At 35.0% G+C, this 21,999-nt stretch overlaps 1 protein-coding gene across 4 annotated transcripts in view; it reads left to right on the top strand.

Moving 5' to 3' along the window:
• SPATA17 (spermatogenesis associated 17) overlaps nucleotides 1-21,999 on the top strand; it is a 179,844-nt gene that overhangs the window by 94,615 nt on the left and 63,230 nt on the right. For 2 of the 4 annotated variants that reach the window (XM_047705764.1, XM_047705762.1), the window contains 2 exons: nucleotides 2,714-2,917; nucleotides 9,515-9,663. In XM_047705764.1, coding sequence (XP_047561720.1) covers nucleotides 2,714-2,917; nucleotides 9,515-9,663 — 353 coding nt within the window. Of the gene's footprint in view, nucleotides 1-2,713; nucleotides 2,918-9,514; nucleotides 9,668-12,845; nucleotides 12,857-21,999 lie in introns of those variants that run through there. The other 2 variants (XM_047705766.1, XM_047705765.1) reach the window with 2 other exon arrangements.

The following is a 21,999-nucleotide window of genomic DNA, read 5'->3' on the forward strand; positions in this document are numbered from 1 at the left end:
AATTATAATCTAGTTAAATTGTATTTTACTATTTTAATCTGCAAGGTTGTGGAAATGATTAACAGACTTAAGTCAGCTAGATCATCCCTAAATAGGATGGCATACTCCTATCTTTTTCATAGACTATGAAGATTTAGTTATATTTGTGTCAGAATAGTATTTTTAATGTAATATTTGTTGGTTTTCTTCTCATTATGATAGATAGATTCTCATCATAGAAATTCACCCTAAAAATCATCTTAAAAATTATCACCCACTTCAAAATTACACTAAGAACTATTTTAAATATATGTGTCCGTACTTTTATTAACATCATTTAAACTGTTTATGCATCTGCCTCGTTTGATATTTGGTGTTATAGTGAGAGAATATTAGCATGATGTTAAATATGGTTTATACAATTGCCTGTAATGTTTCAATACTTTTTTTCTTGTATAAATTATATAGGGGAAAAATCCCAAAGAAAACCCAGTTCAAAAATATTTTTAAAGATATGTAAGTATATTTACAATTGGCTTTATCTAATAAAATTCAGTTGAGTTGGAGGGGACTCAAATGGGTCTTTGATAATTTAGTTCTAGATCACAGGCTGTTTGAAAGCACAGCAAAACTGATATAGTAAGAAAGATAAAAGGGGTATAATCTGTAATTCTTTGAAAGAAATTGATAAGATTTTGAAATAAGCCTCAAACATTTTCCTGAGATCTTGATTTGGCTTTGGAAAAGAAGAGTAAAATAGAGGCTTCATGGGTCCTTCGGCAGGGTGCTTTGTTTTTGAGTGTCTGCTATGTGCCCGGGACTCCAGAAGGCCATAGGGATACAAAAATACCTAAAACAGAGGCCCTGTGCTCCAGCTGCTTGTTTAGGGAAGGTTGATACACACAAAGATAACTGTGAAACAATGTGGTAGGTAGGTAGGAACTCTGTTGTCTCCAGGCTCTTAATGGAGCATTAGGGATAGGACACTGAATCTAGCCTCTGTTGGTATTAGAAGAAGGTTAACATTTAATTGAAATATTAGGCCAGAAAAATAAAATTTTCTTTTTCTTTTTTTTCTTTTCTATTTTTTTTTTAGATTTTATTTATTTATTTATTTATTTGAGTAAGAGAGCAAGAGGGAAAGAGAGCACAAGAAGGTGGGAGGGATGGAGGGAGGGAGTGAGAGAGAAGCACATTTTTTTAAGAGGGAGTGAGAGAGAAGCAGATTCCCTGAGCAGGGAGCTGGATGTGGGATTAAGTCCCAGGACCCTGAGATCATGCCACCCAGACGTCCCAGGAATATAAAATTTTCTAGGATAGTTTTTCAAAGACAAGGATCTTAGGTAATCATAATACTTTGGAACTGCTGATTCCATCAGTAAATACAGTGACCAGAAAAATTTCTGTATATAATGATAGCATAAGAGAAAGGCACATTTTAGGAAAAATATATGGGTTTAATCGATACATTCTTTACCTTAGTCCAGAGAGTCTATACAGGAACCAAATAAGTCATACTCTCCTTTAAAATATACTTTTTCTGGGGCACCTGGGTGGCTCAGTTAGTGAAGCGTCTGCTTTCGGCTCAGGTCATGATCCCAGGGTTCTGGGATTGAGCTTGAGTCCGGCTCCCTACTCAGCCAGGAGTCTCCTACTCCCTCTCCTTCTGCCCCTCCCCCTCAATTAAACTAATAATATTTATAAAAGTAAAAAATAAAATAACTTCCTTATGAGTATGAATTTTGTATATATGAAAAGAGTATCAAAATATGGTTCTATGCTGTTTGTATACTCATACACCACTGAATTTTCAGAAAATGAATATCTGCTAAACTTGAATTTAACATTTGTTATATATACATCTTTTGAACCTCTATTGCATAGCAGGTGCATGCTAACAAAGTTGACTTTTGATATAATATGTGACAAGATCAGTGAAAGAACACTAATAATTGATATTGACACTACTAATATGACACTACAGAAATACAGTACCTAATATAAAATACCAGTTTATTATTATTTTTTTAAGATTTTTTATTTTATTTTTTTGTCAGCGAGAGCAAGTGAGAGCACAAGCAGGGGAAAGTGCAGAGGCAGAGGGAGCAAGGAGCCTGATGCAGGGCTCAATCCCAGAACCCTGGGATCATGACCTAAGCAGAAGGCAGATACCTACCCAACTGAGCTTCCCAGGCATCTCCAAATTTGATTATTATTTTAAGGTAGAGAACTTAAAATAGCTGCTGTTAAATAGGGTGTATAATGTGTAATCATTAAAACAACCATTTATTGAGTGCATATTTTGTGACTGAAACTGGTTCAAGCATTGCTTATTTGAGTTTGTGTGAGTGAATGTGTGACTTATGGGTAGGATTAAATATACATACAGATAGTTAACAGAAGGAATGATTTAAGGTCCTTCTGCAATTTTTTTCTAAAATACGGTTATATTAAATGTGCCATATATGCCAGGTAAAAGCTATTGCTTACTGATTTTTAACATTTTTAGTCTTTAAATATGAATGACTCTGAAATTGTTGGTCTGGAGCATAGACAAAGTGAGTATTTTGTAATCCCCATAGATGAATTTAAAGCTAACCTCTAGTTAAGAACTAGAGTTCTACTTAAAAATTGTCCTTAAACATATAAAAATTTTTATGATACAACTTCATCTTCCTTTTATTTCCTGTGAAAAGTTAAAAATAAAAATAAAAATTATGTTCTTTTCCTTCAGATTCCAGGTATATACAATTCACCATTCAGGAAAGATCCTGATCCCTGGGAGTTGCGATTACAAAAGGCAAAGCCTTTAACATCCCAAAGGTCTAAAGTTAAAGAGAAGCACTGGGTCAGCCCGAGCAGTTGGCTGGAGTGTACGAGTGCCCGTTCCTTTCCTCGATCAGAAATTCTGCCACCCATTAATAGGAAACAATGTCAGGTACTCATTAGTCCTATAGAAGAATCCTGTCCATGATTGTATTCTTGCTGGTTTTTTTTTTTTTTTAAGTTATTGCTTTGTCTTTGTGACAAGAAAGGAAAATTATTTTTTATGGAATCTAATTTTAAATAATAAATATAAGGTATGTTGAAAATATGTATGAGGGAAGTCATCAGATAATTTTATGGTACTGAATTTTATTACTTGAAATATGAAGTTAAAACGATTCTTGGCTAGCTAGGATCTAGCCTTTTTCTTTTTCTTTCTTTCATTTTTTTTTTTTTTTTTAATTTATTTGACAGACAGAGATCACAAGTAGGCAGAGAGGCAGGCAGAGAGAGAGAAAGGAGCAGGCTCCCTGCTGAGCAGAGAGCCCAATGCGGGGCTCCATTCCAGGACCCTGGGATCATGACCTGAGCCGAAAGCAGAGGCTTTAACCCACTGAGCCACCCAGGCGCCCCCTAGCTTTTTTCTTTAAAAACATTGTTCTAACAGTACTTCTTATAACATGTTGCTTGACAAATAGTGATGTATTATCAACTTAACTTCTCATCTGATGATTCCTATCTATGTACAGCTGTAATCATAATTTAAAAGTATAAGTTCAGAGAATTACGATGGACCCAAAACAATGCAAGAATCAGGCAGAGACCAAAAAAAAAAAAAGAAAGAAAATAAAATCTTCCCTGTGGGTTGCTGTAGAGCTGGAGTGGCAAACGACTTCCTAGCGTGGAGTGGGTTGTATTGCGTGAAGATAGGCCCTTTCCCAAAGGCCCCAGTGAGCAACAGTTCTAGCATCTCCATTGATACTTAACCTGGAGTAGACAGCTGCCACCAGGGGGCATCAACCTAGGATTGGGTTGATTTGGGTTCACGTGGCCAGATTCCCAGAACTCCCATCTAGTAGTTCCCTACACAGGCTTTCCTCTGTAGATCTTTTGCTGTGTAATAACTTGAAAACCTGATGGCTTAAGCCAAAGACATTTCTTATCTTGCAGTTTCTGTGGGTCAGTGTTGTAGGTCCAGCTTAGGTGAGAGCCTCTGACTCAAGATCTGTCATGAAGTTGCCATCAAGGGCCAGGCAAGACTGTGATTTCATGTGAAAACTCAGCTGTAGGGAAGAGCAGGAGGATGAGGAGAGCCAATGGTTGCTAGTGGTCATAGCTTAGTCCCTTCTCGCATTGGCCTTTCTACAGAGCTGCCTCCCTGGCAGCTGGCTTCCCTCAGGGGAGTGTTCTAACAAAAGTTAGAGACTTCTCAAGACAGAAGTCACAGTCTTTTTATGACCTCATGCCACAAGTGACCTCCTATTATGCCATATTTTGTTTTTTAGAAGTGCTTAAGTCCAGTCCACACAGGGGTTTGAATCCTAGAAAGTGGGATCATTGAAGGTCATTTTAGAGACTGGTTTTCACAACCCCAACCATTTCATCAGCTTGCTAAACACAACTTCTTCTATGCCATAAAGTAATTTCCACTTTGCTGTAATTATTTGTGATGTTATGTATTCACTTTCTATAATTGGGTCTTTTATTCCCTTTATTTGTGCATTTTTTTTGCTCTCTTAAAACTACTAATCAATAATACTATTTTTAAAAAAATACTATTAACTGATGGCTTATACTATATTATAGAAAGAACTTTTAAAAAAAGCTCTCCAAAAAAACATAGAAGTTGAGAGTGTCCCCTCTTTCCGAAATAAAGTGGGAGTGTGGGGACAGTTGAGCAAAGGAACAAAAGAGAGATAATTGGAAATTTTTTAGTTTATTTTGGAACATACCTTCATAGTATGGTTTCATTATTCTTTTCAAAATATAGGTTATGCCAATATTCTAATAAAGACATTTTAAATAGCTTTTAAAAACAAATATAACATAAGTTTTATATTCTAAATAACTGAATTTTTACCATTTGAATTATGCATATTACTGTTTCAGTTGATGCAAGGAAAGATTTTACATGATACCATCAGAATAAGCAATTCAGTTTTTTATTTTATAAAGAAGATAACTATGGTATCTCTATTGCTTGTGTATTAAGTATTCAATAATTGCTAAGGTATCAGAAATAACATTGTATATTTGAATACTTAATAATCCATATTTTATGCTGTATTCAATGAGATAGCTATTGGTAATACATGGAATTCATAGAGTAATTCTGAATGAACTTCTTAGGAAACAGTATTGATAAGATACAGGTATATAAATGTTTCTGAATTAGAGACAGTCTAGAAGTCATCCAGACCAAACTGCCACACTGTATAATATTCACATTAACCATGGACATTTAATACCATTTTATATGAGTTTTATAATACTTATAGTTCAGATTAACTGTACTGCTTTGCTTTTTTAATGCTTTTATTATATGGCTTATTTATACTAGTTTGTATTCAATCTTCATTTCTATTAATGTACTTTTCTCAATACAGTCCCTTTAGTACTTAAATGGTTTCCCCTTCCATAGCATTCTGTTTATACATATATGTATTTAGTATTTATGGAATGCATATGGAAGATATATACATGTAGGTATATACAGGATATATGTGAATAATATATGTGGGCAGTTTTTATCCATATATAATATACATGTAAAAATGGTTATATTTATTTATTATAAAATACACATATATTTATGTAATATAGTAAAGAAATATAACAAATGGATAAATATATCTGGAAAAAATATATATGTGATCGAGGTGTTTTCCAGCACCAACAACTAATTCTCTGATTCTCTGAATACCATTTGGTATCTAACAATTCAAGCCAGTTCTAACACTAATTATCAGGAGTTCATGCAGACTCTGCAGCTTCAGGGCCTAACCCCACACAACTGCTCTTCACGTCACATAGTGGTAGCAATTTCTGGGTCTCCTATACTTCTTACTGAGCTGCCTGTAAATTGAGGGGTCCCATGACCCCATCCTAAGCTTTGATAATTTACTAGAATGGTTCACAGAACTCAGGAAGTCATTTTATTTCCATTTGCTACTTTGTTATAAAGAATAAAAATAAATAGCCAGGTGAAGAGGAACGTAGAATGAGGTCTGAAAAGGTCCAGAGTGCACAGGCTTCTGTTCTCAGGGAGTTGGGATGTGCCTGTCTCCCGGCATGTGGATGTGTACGCCGTTGAGAAGCCCATCAGATCTCTACGATTTTTTATAAAGCTTAATCTCGAGCTCCATTACCTTTCCCTGGAGATCAGAAGCAGGAGCTGGAAATTTCAACCTTCTACTCATTTGGTCTTTCTGGTGACAGGTTTCATCAAGAGGCTTCTGGGGGCCCAACCTAAATCACCTCTTTAGCATAATCTCAGGTGTAACCTTGTTAATAACAAAGGCATCATTCAGGAAATTCCAAGCAGTTTAGGAGTTTTATGCCAGGAATCAGTGACAAAAACCACTAGATTATGTATTTCTTTTTTGTTTTTTAAGTTTTTATTTGTTGGAGAGAGTGAGTGAGCGCATCAGAGCGAAGAGGGTCAGAGGGAGAAGCAGACTCCTGCTGAGCGGGGAGCCTGATGGGGGACTTGATCCCAGAACTGCTGGCTCATCACCTGAGCCGAAGGCAGATGTTAAACCAACTGAGCCACCCAGTTGCCCCTGTATTTCTTACTATATCACAATAGTATATATGTGAAGACACATAGAAAATATTATATACATTCATATAATGATATATGTGCATATATATGGAATATACATGTGTATGAAAGACTTTATGTATGTGTATATATGTATACATATGCAGATATTTGCAGATATACATACATGCATATGTGTGTACATATACACTTATAAATTACCTTTATCTAGCATACCACAAAATAATGATCTTGTTAATTTTCTTTTCCTTTTCTGCCCCCTTCTTCCTTTTCCTCTCTTCCCTTGTTCTTTTTCTCTTCCTTTTTTTCCTGTCTCCTTCATTCCTGTCCCTGGTCTTCCTCCCTCTGCTCCGTATCATTTTAATCTTCTCTTTCTTCCTGTCTTTCCTTTTTTTTCCTTCCTGCCTTCCCATTCTTCCTCAACCCATCATTTCATCTCACCTCCTCTCTCAACTTCCTTTGGCTTCTTTCCTCACTTTCTCTCCTTCTTTTTTTTCCTCCTTTCCGTTTTTGTTTTTACAGAATGGGATTTTTAAATTGTGGTTTTATTGGACTGAACCACATTTCCTATATGTTATCTAATAATATTAAAGGTACATACATCATTAGGGAGATTTAAAATTATATATGCTATACTACAAATGGTAATTATATTCTGATGGTCTGTCTGTGCTTGGGAGGTAAATTTCTTAAGTGTATGAGGCAATCCTGGGAGTTTAAAACATAACTTTGTTATTATTTAAGCTTTGAGAAAATTTTAAAAATCTAAGATGACTATAAAATAACATGGATCATTAAAACTATAGAAGAACATAAATATATCTGACCCTTGTACTTAAGATTTGGTTGGATACAAATAAAGTCAAACTTTGGAAAATTATAGTTAATTGTCAAGGGAGACTTGCAGATTCAGGTTGAGTTTAGGCATTTTAGGTATTAATGTTTGGAAATGAGTACAATGAGCAGATCTGAAGTTTGAAGCTATGTCCAAAATCTGAGGCCCCATGTCACCCCAGGTATGATCAATATTCATATCACTTGAGATCTGAAAGGGAGTCTGTCAACAGAAATACAAATTAACAGAAGCTTTGGCATAGGAAAAGCTTGACAGTTAATGTCGTTTGCTAACCAGGGAGAAGTTTGTTGAGCTCAAAGGCAAGACACTTGTCTAAGTATCTAAGATATGTGTGGACCAGGCACTGATAGATATAGAGAGATGGATGTCATTACGAATTATGGAGGATTAGGGTCACAAAGATTATATTGAACCCAACAGGAAGACTGGGTTTATTTCCATTCTAAATTTTGCTGCTTGAATACGGCTCCTCCTTTTTCATTTCCTAGTTTCTTTTGAAATAGTAAGTTCCAAAACAAGTAGTAGGGTAAGTCTACAAATGGATATGTGTTACACTGATACACCAACAAAGTTTAGAAGATAGAGCTTGGTCACTTAGAAGACCATTCCTCCTTGTGAACTCAGGTCCTTTCAAAGTCCTGGCCTTGCATAATTCCTCATATATTTGATGCTGCTATTGTTCAAAACCTTCCCCAGACTTCTCTTCAAACTAATAATGAAAAAAAAAAAAAAGCCAGGGATATCATTTGTGAATCTTTAGTATGTTCTCAGTACAATGCTAACAGTGTTACTTACATTGTCTTATATATCTTAAGAGCACTTTCGTGAGATAATTTTTATTCCATTTTACACATAAGGAAAAAAGGTCTAAAGAAGTAATTTTCCTCTGATAACATAACCACATATTAGGTTTTAAACCATAGAATTTCTCAAAGTAAAACATAAAGAATCTGTAAAAAAAAAAATCCTCATTGATTTCTTAATAGTGAACTCAGAATCATGTTACTGTATCTTTAAAAAGTAAAGTTCCAATAAAAATCCATTAACTACTTTCAAATATAGCAATCCTCCTGTCCAGCTGTGAAAAGTACTAGATGATACTTATTTGCCATTTGTGTTATTTACGGTCCATGACTTTTATGGTAACTGGTTCCTATTATTGGTTTCTATTAATGTAAAACATAAGTGAACATAAATGAGGCGTGAATCATTTCTTTTTATTAGCCTCACAGTCTTCACTCAGTGCTTGCAGTAACTCCAGCTGTGTCTTGTTAGTGATAACCTATTTAAAGAAGAGATCTTTAAGGATAAGGAATATGATCAGGAATCTTTGTCCATTTTATATCACTTCTGTCCTGCACAACAATAGGGGTGAAAAAAAAAAGCAGTATGTAATTAATGACATGGCAAAATCCATGGCCACTTCTGATTTGTATTGTGCTTAATATGATACTAATTAGACAACCAGTGGATTCTAGTAATTAGTATAAGTAACTACTAATTTAAAGGTAAGATATATTCTAAAACACTTCACTGTTGCATCTTATGGGGTTTCCTCTGTTATGTATTTCTGTCATTAGATGGTTGCTATTGTATTAGAGTTATTATGCAACAGAACTTAAAATTTTTACCAAAGAACACTTAAATTAATTAAAATTAAGGCCCTCTGTGTTTTGGAGGGTCACCAATTAAATGCAGGATGAGGCATTCACTTAAAACCTTTATTTTAGTGAAAAAAATATGTGTTATCCTATTTCAATTGATAAGAAGGCTTTTTGAAAGCAATGCTCAGAATCTTTTCTAATATTTTTACTTAAAAAGGGAGACAATGTTTTTTAAGTTACATCAGAAACTAATACAACTACAAATTTAACAGTTCAGCATAAAAAGTATTTTGATGTAAGTAGGGAAAAATTCTGGCTAGTTTAAAAATACTTCAATCATTTCTACTTGTGTGAGCATTTTTTGAAGATGTGATATTCTATATATTTTCCAATTCAGAGAACAGCTGTTCTTTAAAAATAATTTGGTAAACTTGGTATACTTCGTAGATATTCAGCACCCTTAATCATCAATAATATGATAAAACATCTTCCATAATAAAATATTTCCTCATTCTTTCTTGTCAGGGACCATTCCGTGATATCACTGAAGTACTAGAACAGCGCTACAAGCCTTTGGAGCCAACGTTGCGGGTAGCAGAACCAATCAATGAGTTAAATGTGGCCAGAGAGGAGTTCAGAAGACAGGAATGGATGCGAAATGTAAATGACAATATGTGAGTTCTTAGCTTAAAAAAAATAGCTGTAGCATGCATGGTTCCTTAAGTGATTTAACATTTTGTATTTCCTGATATCGTAGAGAATTTTTTATTTGTGAGAAAAGGTAGTGGCACTCTTGACCTATTCAGAAGCAACTGTTTTTCAATTTGCAAATATGCTATATACTTTTATATATATATAATATATACACACATATATACAAATATATAAATAAATACACAAACATATATACACATTTATGTATGTGTATATATGTAATATGTATTTATGTATGTGTGTGTATATAACTACTCAAAGAGAATGAATGGCATTTCAAAGGGATAAGTGACTACTGTCCATGCATCTATGAAAATAAGTACCTTAATTATCTGGTGAAAGCCTATGATGCTTCTAAAATAAGATCCAATAGAACAAAAACATTTCTCTTAATATGGACTAAATTTAATTTAGAAACACTGATATAAATTTAATAAATTGGGTGCAATGTAGAAGGTTAGTGTCTTTACTAAGGAAGATGTCTAAAAAAGATAAAGGAAGATCTAATAGCATATGCAATTTAAAATTATTTTATTAGCCTCACTGATTTGGATCTCAATTCAGACATCTTTCTCCAAAGCACTTCCTCTCTCTTAAGGTATTTGTCATCAATATAGTCATATACAGTTTGTAAACAGACCATTTAAGATTCGGAATGACTTTTTACAAGTTATTACTGTCCTATAGTATATCCTGTAATTATCTTTGTATTATATCTTATAATAATTCTTTAATCTTATAAATAATAACGAAATAATTATATTATTCTAACAAATTATAATTTCATAATTATAAAATATAATAAATTTCCATATAGTAGTCAACAACATATAGACTATTATTTTTACATAATATATTATGTGAACTAGTCATCGTATTACAAATGTCACATAATGATAATTCCAAAATATATTGCAAAGTATGTTTTGTTATGTAAAGAAACTAGAATTACCTCTCATCCAGCATGGTGGATTTTGGATCATTTGATAAGTTAGGAGGGATATATAATGTGCCTAATTTTCATCATGCATTTCTGAAAAGTCTCTTTAAAAATAAAAATTTCCACACAAACTCAGATGAAAGAAAATTGGCATGCATCTCAAGTAATTTTTATAATTTTTTTATTTTGTAGCAATGACTGGACATGAAATAATTACCCAAAGAGAATTCGGGCAATACCTTTTTCAATAATTGACAGTGACCCAATGTGTGATGAATAAGAAATGAAAAACATTTATTTCCAGTTGGTTTTGGGGAGGTAGATCTGTTTTACCAAAGAGATTATGGAAGATTAATGCTGCTCAGACTTAGTTAAGCAAAATGTGCAATTTAGTGATGAATATCTAAAGAGTTATATTACTCAGAATTATTTTTGTTTTCAATGATGCAAACAAAGGTTTATGAAATAACAAGATTAACTGCTCAAATAATTGGCCGCATTTCCATATTTCTACGGAAATCACTGTGCAGATCCGGAAGTATCCTTTCGTAGTGTCTTCCTTGATAAGCTTGGAGGGATGAGAGATCAGTATTATCCCCAAAGAAAGTTCCACTTGTACTTTCTATGGAACACTTGTGAATATCTTCAACCTCTATGGATACCGATGCTGATGACCCTTTACCCTGAAACTTTCAGATTGAGGATGCTTCTAGGATTATCAACCAATCAGGAACAAACCCAACTGGGAATGCTCAAGAAATTACTTAAAGATATGGACCTTTATGTATTTATGTTTTTAGTAAGGGGGCTAAGCAACTGGTTTTAGCAACTGGCCTATGGATAAATCTTTTTTTTTTTTTTTTTTTTTTTTTTTTTTAGAACTGAAACAGTGATATTATGTAGCAGCTTCTAAAACAATTTTGGTTTTCATATATTGCATAACAATTATATCTTGTGAGGCAAAAGAACTGTTAGAAATTTAGGTTTTGTATATTTACAGATAAGAATTCTGTGATAGGATTTAGGAAAAAAGTATTCCCTAACCACAGAGATGCATAATTTTTTTAATGCAGAGGGTCCTATCTACATTAGGGGCCTTAAATCTCATCTTACTACATCTGCAACAGTCTTATTTCCAAATAAGGAAAAGAAGCATAGGAAGTGGGACAATATTTTACACATTGAGTATGGATTCCAGAGGGTTTTTTGGAAGTATTTTGGAGCTCTGTTTGTTCTTTTTCCTGAAGAAACTTATTCCAGTTTCATTTTTTCCTTATTCATATGTCTGTCTTTGTGAAACCAGGAAATTAAATAAGCAATTAGTAAATAATTGCTGAGTAACCTTTATGTGAGAAGCTCTCAGCTAGACACTGTGAGAAATATACAGAGGTATTTATTGATTTAACAAATGCTTGCATGTCCAGAATAGTTCTCGACTCTTGGGATTTAGCAGTGAATAAAATAGACAAATTCTCTGCTCCCATAGAACTTCTACGCTTCTGGCTTTAAACCAAATCAGAAAACCTAGTGAAATTCTGAGTACAAATTGCCATAGATAAGCACTTGAAAATCATCAAATGTGTATCGAAGACAGTCTCATGATTTTTTTTTTTTAAATGTAGCATTTGCTCTGATCACTGCTGGTCTAGGAAGGTGTTCTTCAAAGAAAGGACTGAATTGGTTCTGTGAAAGATGGTTTAGATTTGATAAAAGATAAAGGCAGATTGATGGTATGAAAAAAAATGACAGTAGAAAAAGTTCACTGAACAATGAGAAGACCCAATTTGACAGAAGCTAATCTTCATGTGGGAGGCAGTAGAAAAAGAGAAAGTGGGCAAGGCTTCAAGGCCAAGAATTGGAGTTTATCTGTAGATAATGAAGAATTATTTAAGTTTTTTGAGTAAGAGGACGTCATAGAAAGAATATGTATTTGATTGTGAGACAGGTGTATTTGAGAAGAAATGTGCTGGAGGGAAGGAAAACCACGAGGAGAATATTGCAGTACTTTGGTGAGAGGTAGTGGGAAAGAGCTAAGGTGATGGCAGGACTCAGCATTCAGCTCTTTTCTTTACCTTCTTCTCTATGTAATCTGTGTGAGTGATTGCTTCTGATTGAGAGACTTCAACTCCCACCTCTATGCCAATGCTTTCCACTCTAAATCTCTAAGATCCTACTCTTAACATTCCAGATTTATATTTTCAGTTGCCATCTTCACTTACTTTACCATATGTTCCCAACTCAGTATATCCCACATTGGCCTGTTTCTTCTTATCTCGAATGTGAATTGTAACCAACTTTCTGCCCAGCATAGGCACTTAAAAGTTACCCTGTTGTCTTTCTCCAGCATTCTCTTGGTCCTCAAATCCTGTCTAGTCTACCTTTTAAGAGTCTCTCAAATTCAGTCCCTCTTTTCCCTTTCTACTACTAATTTAATTTAGGCACTTACAAGTTCTTCTTTTAATTGTTATAAAAAGACCAGTTTATCTGGTCTTTCCAGTCTTTTTCCCATTCAGTGCATTTACCTCAGTACTAGAGAAATTTAAGCAAGCCATTATTCAAACAAAATACTTTTTAATGGGTTTTTATCAGCTCTAGGATAAATCTTCATTCTGTGTCAAGACACAAGGTCCTTCAGGATGGGGTCTAAGGCATGTTTCTTTAGCCAGTCTGCCATATTTCTTAAGAAACTGTGTGCTCCAGAGGTACTGAGTTGCTTTCATTTCTCTTTATATCCCTTGTTCTCTTCTGCTTCTGTTAAGAAATTTTCTAACTCCCATGATTTACTCAATCTGAAATTCTCTTAAAAACATAAAAAAGGACTATTTTTATTTTTTTAAAAATGGAAACAACTGAAATAAAATTTAAAAAATTTTAAAAATTTTTAAAAACTGGAAACAGCAACACATACTTGTTTTATATTTTTTCAGGGAACATTTTAAAGATTATTTTTAAATGTAAAATGGAACCGTGCAAGTTACCCAGATGAAGTAGAGAAAAAAGTCATTGTTATTAAGGGTGGAAGAACCTTCCACCAGCCTTCGAAGAACTCTCCAAGTAAATGTTTAACTTACCCATCAAGGTGGCAGAGGTGGAGTGGAGCAGATGATCCTAAGTCAGGTGGTATAGGCTGATATGGGCTTCACTAAAAGTCTTAGGAGAGGGGCTAAGGTCCTATATGTTAATACCTTCTATTAGTAGTAAATGTTCTGACTTAATACAGAGAATATAAGTATGCAGACTATAACTGGTTCTAAACTCAAATGGATTTAAGACATTGCAGTAGAAGTCAGTGCCAGTCTGTGTTCTGGGAGGCAAAATAATGCCCCCCCCCCCCAACCAGAGTCTATAGTCTCATCTCAGGAATCTGTGAATATCTTGTTACCTTCTATGATGAAGAGGACTTTGCAGATATGATGAAGAACTTAAAGATGGGGAGATTATCCTAGATGATCTGGGTGGACCCAGTGTAATCGCAAGGATCCTTAAAAGTGGAAGAGGGAAGCAGAAAGAAATTGGACTACATCGAAAGTGAGAGTGATGTGATGTGGGAAAGACTGTCTTTGCTGCCTTTAAGTACAGAGTAGGCAGTTCCAACCAAAGAATGCTGTCAGCCTCCTGAAACTGGGAAAGGTAAAGAAATGAATTCTCCCCTAGAATCTCCAGAAGGAGGGGCACCTGACTCGCTCAGTTAGTGAAACGTCTGCTTTCAGCTCAGGTCATGATCCTGGGGTCTTGGGACCCAGCCCCACGTTAGGCTCCCTGCTCAGCAAGGAGTCTGCTTCTCCCTCTGTCTCTCCTTCTGCTCATGTTCTGTCTCTCTCAGATAAATAAATAAAATCCTTAAGGTGGGGGGGAGACTCTCCAGAAGGAATGTAGCCTTGCCAACACCCTGATTTTAGCCCAATGAGACCCATTTCAGTCTTCTGACCGCCAGAAGTCTAACATAATAAATTTGTATTCTTTAAGCTACTAAGTTTGTGGTATCATTATAGCAGCAATAGAAAGCTGCTATAGCTTGTTTTTCAAATTAAGGAACTACCTGGCTATATCAGACTTTGGTGTTTAGATTAATTAAAAACCTGAACTTAACTTGATGGAAATCCTTAGATTCCTAAGGATTCGAGATTCTTCTACAGGTTGAAGGTATGGTCATTTAGAGGATGAAAAAAATATGATTATGGCTGGAGCCTCCGTATGAAGAGAAGTTCATGATTGAATCATAGTATAAGGATATTATATTTTAAACTTGAAGAGGCTTTCATAAAACCTGAGTACAGACCACTCAATAGCTGTCTCTACATCTTTTTGAAAAATAAAAGTTGTTAATTTTCTGATAGCTATTGTAGGGGAGGTAAAACTTTCCCTCTACCCCCTTAGGGCCTTCATTTGGGCCTGGAAATTAAATTGACATAAGACAGAATAATAGGAATAAAGCACACACATTTATTAAAAATAAGTATTATGTGACGCAGGAGCCCCACAAGGAAGTAAACACCCCCTAAGTGACAAGTCCTAAGTGCTTATACATTAGCTTGTATAGCTTGTATACAATGAGAAACAGTTGTAGAAAAATAAAATGAGTGGGGAGACCAAAGGAAGACAAAAGTCGTTTAACAAGTTCTGTTTTACAAAATTCTCTCGGCTTCGACTCCTCATCTCTGGTAGCAAGAACATTTCTTTCCTCTCGATGTAGGGAAGTCAGCTGTCCTATGGGCATGTTATGTCCTGATTTTAAGGAAAAACAAGGGGTGGGGGAATTCAGATCACGTTTCGTGTACCTATTCTTTTCAAGGGACTTTAGCTCAAAATAATCCTTTGCCAAAGTGGCATCTGGGATGGCCTCTTCTGTCACCCTCCATTATTCAGATTAGGTGAAATGGGACACATCCCGTACACATTTAGTAGGAAAGCAAAACTAACAAACTCCATTTCTTGAACTCTGCCATTTGCTGCCACTAGTGAAAAATATTCAGCAACTGTGCATCGTACGTATCTGCCTTTATTCTCTCAGCTTTGCAACCCAGTTTAGACAGAAATCTTGGTAAATAGATAAGTCATTTTTAAACCTTTTATTATTGCTTCTAATAAAGTATCAGTATCATTTAATAGACAGTTACCATTGGAAAAATGCTTTGGGAAAGGTTAAGAAACTAGATCTAAATAATTTTTAAAAAGGGCATTTTAAAAAAATGCATACAGATGAGATCTGGTTATATTTTTCACTAAAGAGTAGTGATAAATAAATTTAACATATCTCAAAACTTTTTTGACTTTTGGGATGTTCAAACACTTTAGACCTTTATAATTTGCATATTTTCTGAACTGTTATTGTATTATGATAAATAGGGATTATCATATATTTTCAGATAATGTTTTCTTAACAATTCAACTTTTATTTGTAACTCTTCCATTTATTTTAATTACTAGCACAGTGTGCAACATTTATTAATCAGCAGAGCCTTTTTAAGTTAAAATACTAAATTAGCTAACCCCATTAACACAGAATACTCCAAACAGGCAGTAATAGGAGAGGTAGTTACTGTGCAAATCGTATTAAACATGCGGGTGCTCTAGGGCACAGTTAAGCATGATTACCCTCTTTTGATCCAGTATTCCTCTGCCTCTCCCAGCTAATTTCCACTGGAAATTTACAAAGTGCTGCCTTCATTTTTCCAGCTTAATTTTTCTAATGAAGTTCTGGTACTTTATAACACTGGAGATACAGATAATAAGCCTGTGTATAATTAAGAAGTTCTAGAATTTGTCTACAAAAAAGCCCTTTATTACTTTGGCTCTGCTGTGGGAACTGGGCTCTTGTTTTGTTCACTATTTCCCTGAAAAAAATTTTTTTTATAAATAAATGACCACAGAATACTAGAATTCTGTTTCTGCAAACATCTAAGGCTAAAGAAGTTTAAGATTTATAACATCAACATAATGGTGAAAATTTGGAATACTTTCAGTGATATCCTTAGAATATTAAATATACTTTTGGTGTATGTAATAGAACAAGTCATAAAAAGACATTTGTAGTCTTTTAGTTAGGTATTATCAGATTCTATGCACGCTTCCTAATATATTACCTTGACATATGCTAGATCAACTTTTGCCAAAGAACTTTAGGTCAGTGGATGAGGTCCATGGAATTTCTCTTTAGGAAGAAGTATAGTAATTTTGTGCCATATTCAGCATTCTTGTATTGGTATGGCTTTTATACAGCCCAGATTTTCCTGATTCAGTTTAGTGTTTAAAAGTGTGTTGGAGTTAGAAGGAACTTGAAGCCTGAAAAGAAATTTTCCAGACAGAGCAAGGGGAACGGGGAGAGGAGGTAGCCTGTATAATGCCATCTCTGTGTACAGAGTGCGTGGCTTCTGTGGATTTCAGCTTGCCTTCTGAGGTACTTTGTGAAGCTCAGCTCATGGCTTTGGTACCTCATGAAAGGGGGCAGAGACCAGTTGGAAAGTCTGGGTAGAACCAGAGCGTAAAGGGCCATGTGAACCATGGTGAAGAATCATATAAAAGGCCTTTTATGGTATAAAACCATCACTGGAGTGAGGGGGGTCAGATAGATTAAAAATATCACTCTATTAGCTCTGTTCTTGGTGAAGATATGGGAGTCAGTGGTGACAAAGACTAGTTAGAGGACCATTACCATCGTCCAGTTCAGAGATAAAGAGGACTGCAGTAGAACAAGGACATTGGTAGTGGAGAGTAATGGAAAGTTTGAAAGACAACTTTATAGGTGGAATCCTATGAACCCTAAATTGAATCTAGGAAATAGTCCATTAGGGTGTAGATGGTTGGTTAAGGGCACAGATACATTTAGAATCACTGTCTTAGAGCTTCCTTAGCTGCAAAGGACAAAGATCCTATTTAAGGTAACTGAAAAAGGTAAGGGTGTGTTTGAAAAGATACAGCAAGTAATCTTACAGAAATATGAGGAACCAAAGAAAAATTGGACTAGAGTGACCTCGTGGGCTGCAGGGCCATGGTTTCTCTCTCTAGTGTCCTCTCTGGTTTTCTCTGCTTTCTGCCTCTTACCTCCTTTCTACAGATTAGCTTTATCTGCTAGTAGTTTCTTTCTCATAAATCTTCAGCTTACACTTAGTTATCATGGCCATTCCAGACTTGATTCAGTATAACCTCCCAGCTCTAGAACCCACAGCTAGCTCTGTTTTTTCAGTTCAAATTCCTGAAAGAGAATCTGTTTTGCTCAATTTATAAAATCAGACTAGCCCACGTAAGTCATAGGATTGGAACACAATAAATAATAAATATGTGTTAATATAATGGATATGTTAAATTAACATAAATAAAGCATATAAATAAAACTAGCATATATAAAATAAAGCATAACATACACGTGTATATATAAATCACAGTTGTGATCTTGGGAAGGATGTATTATATCAAATACAGTGTTTTATGGGAGTAGGGCCATGAGAAAATATTTCTTCAGATTGAGGGCTGCCAGGCAGAGAATCCTTTTAGTGCCTTGACTTGATAGCTTCCGGTTGAGTTGATTGGCCAGATGGTGATACCCTTCCTTGACTAAGGAAAAAATACAGGCATACCTCAGAAATATTGCAGGTTCCGTTCTAGACTATGCAACAAAGTGAATATTGTAATAATGCAAGTCAAATGAACTTTTTGGTTTCCCAGTGCAATTGAAAGTTACATTGACACTGTAGGTTGTCTTTTAAGTGTATGCAACAGCCTTATGTCTGAGAATGTGCATACTTTCATTTAAAAATACTTTATTACTGTAAGTAAGTGATGAATCACTAAATTCTACTCCTGAAACCAATATTACACTACATGTTTACTAACTAGGATTTAAATAAAATTTTGAGACAAACAAAAACTCAAAAGGCTCTAAATATTTAAATGTGTAAGGATAGTTAATAAAGCATTCTTTTCTAATAAAAAAATTAAAAAATAAAAATACTTATTACTAAAAAATGCTAGCCATCATCTGAGCTTCCAGCAAGATGTAATCTTTTGCTGGTTATGGGTCTTGCCTCAGTGTTAATGGCTGCTGACTGATCTACCTATAGTAGAACTTCTTGCAAGATTGGAGTTAATCCTCTCAAACTCTGCCATTGCTTTATTGATTAAGTTTATGTAGTATTCTGTAGCCTTTGTCGTCATTTCAACAGTCTTCACAGCATCTTTGCCAGGAGTAGATCGCACCTCAAGAAACCACTTTCTTTGCTCATCTATAAGAAGCAACTCCTCATCTGTTCAAGTTTGATCACGAACACTCCACTTATAATTCTAGTTCTCCTATTTCTACTAAATCTATGTTGAAATCTCAAACCCTTCAAAGTCATGCATGAAGGTTGGAATCAACTTTTTCCTGACTCCTATTAATGTTCATATTTTGATCTCTTTCCATGAATCATGAATGTTCTTAATGACATCTAGAATGTGAATCCTTTCCAGAAGGTTTTCGGTGTGCTTTGTCCACATCCTTCAGAAGACTCACTATCTATGACAGCTGTAGCCTTACAAAATTGTATTTGGTAAATAATAAGACTTGAAAGTCAAAGTTACTCATTGACCCATAGGCTTCAGAGAGGATGCTGTGAAGGCATGAAAACAGCATTAGTCTTGTCCATCTCCATCAGAGCTCTTGGGTGACCAGGTATATTGTCACTGAGTGGTCAGTGGGCTTAAATATTCAGTGGGCTTTAATGTTGTGAACAGATGTGCTGTCCAGGCTTTGTCGTTTCATTTGCAGAACACAGGCAGAGTAGATTTAGCATAATTCTTAAGGGCCCTAGGATTTTGGAATGGCACATGAGCACTGGCTTCAACTTATAGTTTACCAGCTGCATCAGCTTCTAACTAGAAAGTCCGCCTGTCCTTTAAAGCTTTGAAGCCAGGCATCGACTTCTCTCCAGCTGTGAAAGTCCTAGATGGCATCTTCTTCTTCCAGTAGAAGGCTATTTTGTTTACTTTGACAATCTGTTGTTTAGTGCAGCCACCTTCATGAATTATCTGAGCTAGATCTTTCAGAGAACTTGCTATCACTTCTATATCATCACTTGCTGCTTCACCTGGCACTTTTATATTATGGAGATGGTTTCTTTCCATAACCTCATGAACCTACCTCTGCTAGATTCAAACTTTTTTCTGCAGCTTTCTCACCTCTCTCTGCCTTCACAGAATTGAACAGAGTTAGGGCCTTGCTCTGGATTAGGCTTTGGCTTAAGGGAATGCTGTGGCTGGTTTGATATTCTATCCAGACCACACAAAATTTCTCCAAATATCTCCAAAATTTCGTGTCTCTATCAGACCACACAAAATTGGCAATAAGGCTGTTTCATTTCTTTATCATTTGTGTGTTCACTAGAGAAGCACTTTTGACTTCTTTCAAGGACTTTTCTTTTGCCTTCACAACTTAGCTGAGTGGAGCAAGAGGCCTAGCCTTTGGCCTCTCTTGGCTGTTGACATGCCTTCCTCATTAAGCTTTGTCATTTCTAGATTTTGATTTAAAATGAGAGACATGTGACTCTAACTTTCACTTGACTACTTAGATGCCATTGTAGGATTGTTAATTGGCCTCACTGCGATATTTTTGTGTCTTAGGGAAGGGAGGCCCAAGGAGAAGGAGAGATGGGGGGAAGGCCAGTTTGGCAGAGCAGTCAAAACACACAGAACATTTATTAAGTTCCCTGTCTTATATGGGCATAGTTCATGGTGCCCCAAAGCAATTATAATAGTAATATCAAAGACCACTGATCACAGATCACTGTAACAATATAATAATGAAAAAGTTTGATTTACCTTGATAATTACCTAAGTGTCACAAAGATACGAAATGAGCAAATGCTATTAGAAAAATGGCGCTGATAGACTTGCTCAAAACAGGGTTGCAGCAAATCTTCAGTTTGTAAAAAGCACAATATCTGAAAAGATCAATAAAACGAAGTATAATAAGATGAAGTATGTCTATGTAAGAAGAATTATAGGTTTGATAAGATGGAGGTTTTGGGTATAAGTTTAATTTGGGAGCAGCTCTGTTTAAGATTTCCTATTTTGCCTCTAGGTAGATATTCCTAGTGAGCATTTGAAAATATTTGTTTTGAGTCAAAGAAAAACACTGTATATAGAGATAAAGATTTAGGAATCATCACTGTAGAGGAAATAGTTAAAACCTTGGTGGTGGAAAATCTCCTAGGGGCAAAACTATATAGTGAGAAGATTAAGTATAGATTTCTTGGAGTTGCTCTAATGTTAGGACCATGGTTCTTAATTAGGTTGCTCATCTCCATCACCTTGAGGCTTAAAATTATATATATATGCCTCCCTCAGTCACAGATATTTTGACTCAGTAGGCACATGTGTTTGCGATATATTCCGCAGTGAGTCTAATGCACCGTTCTGGTTAAGATAAGTGTCATTAACACAAGGTGTTGGCAGAATATGTAAGTCCGTCAAGAAACTGAGAAAGCAAGGAAGAGCATCAGGAGATTCTGTGCAGATGTAAAGAAAAGAAAAGGACTGGATGAACAGCATGATCCAGAGGTCAAGTCAAGTGAGAATTAAAAAAATGTATTGGGTTTGGCCACTGGGAAGTCATTCGTTGATAGCTTTGCTTTCTTCTTTAATTATCAGCTAGTTCTTATTTCTCCCATGTTCTTCAGGATATCATAAAAGAACTCATCCAGTTCTTTGCCAAACTTCAGGCACTTGTCTAAAATTTTACTCTTACCCATGGTGATATATATGTTTATATGTATATACATCTCTTTATATATGTGTGTGTATATATGCATAAAATATATACATATTAAAATATTCAGATATTTCTATTTTAAAATTAATTTAAGATTTTTAAGTTCATATTTTAAAATTTAATGTAAAATAGGAAAATATAGACATATTAAAGTATTAAAATAAAATGGTGCCAGTATCATATATGTGCCATGCTATATATATGTTGCCACTTTTCTAGAATTTTAATAGTCCACTTCAGAATTGTGCTGAAAATTAAAATCCACTTAAGCTACCTATGTATTGTAGAATCTCTATCCTTCTTTGGTATAGTCACAATTTCTTAAGAATAACTGATAGTGATTTGCATTTCATCCATAGGTCTGCTCAGTAATGTGGGATACAATATATTTTAGTTAGAGACCTTGAAGTCATTGAAAGTCCTAGGTGCTCACATGTAAATTTTAAACCAGAGGTTACAAACTAGTGGTTTCTGAGTTGCTTACAGTCTTCAAATGTGTTATATTTGGATCCTACCAATTTTCTAAAAATTAAATTAATTGAAAAGTAATTTAAAATGATAAGTAAATCTTTTGAAAATCCAGATTTTCCAGCTTATATTATAAACTAGATG

This window comes from Lutra lutra, chromosome 15 (assembly GCF_902655055.1).
Source record: "Lutra lutra chromosome 15, mLutLut1.2, whole genome shotgun sequence".
Taxonomy (NCBI): domain Eukaryota; kingdom Metazoa; phylum Chordata; class Mammalia; order Carnivora; family Mustelidae; genus Lutra; species Lutra lutra.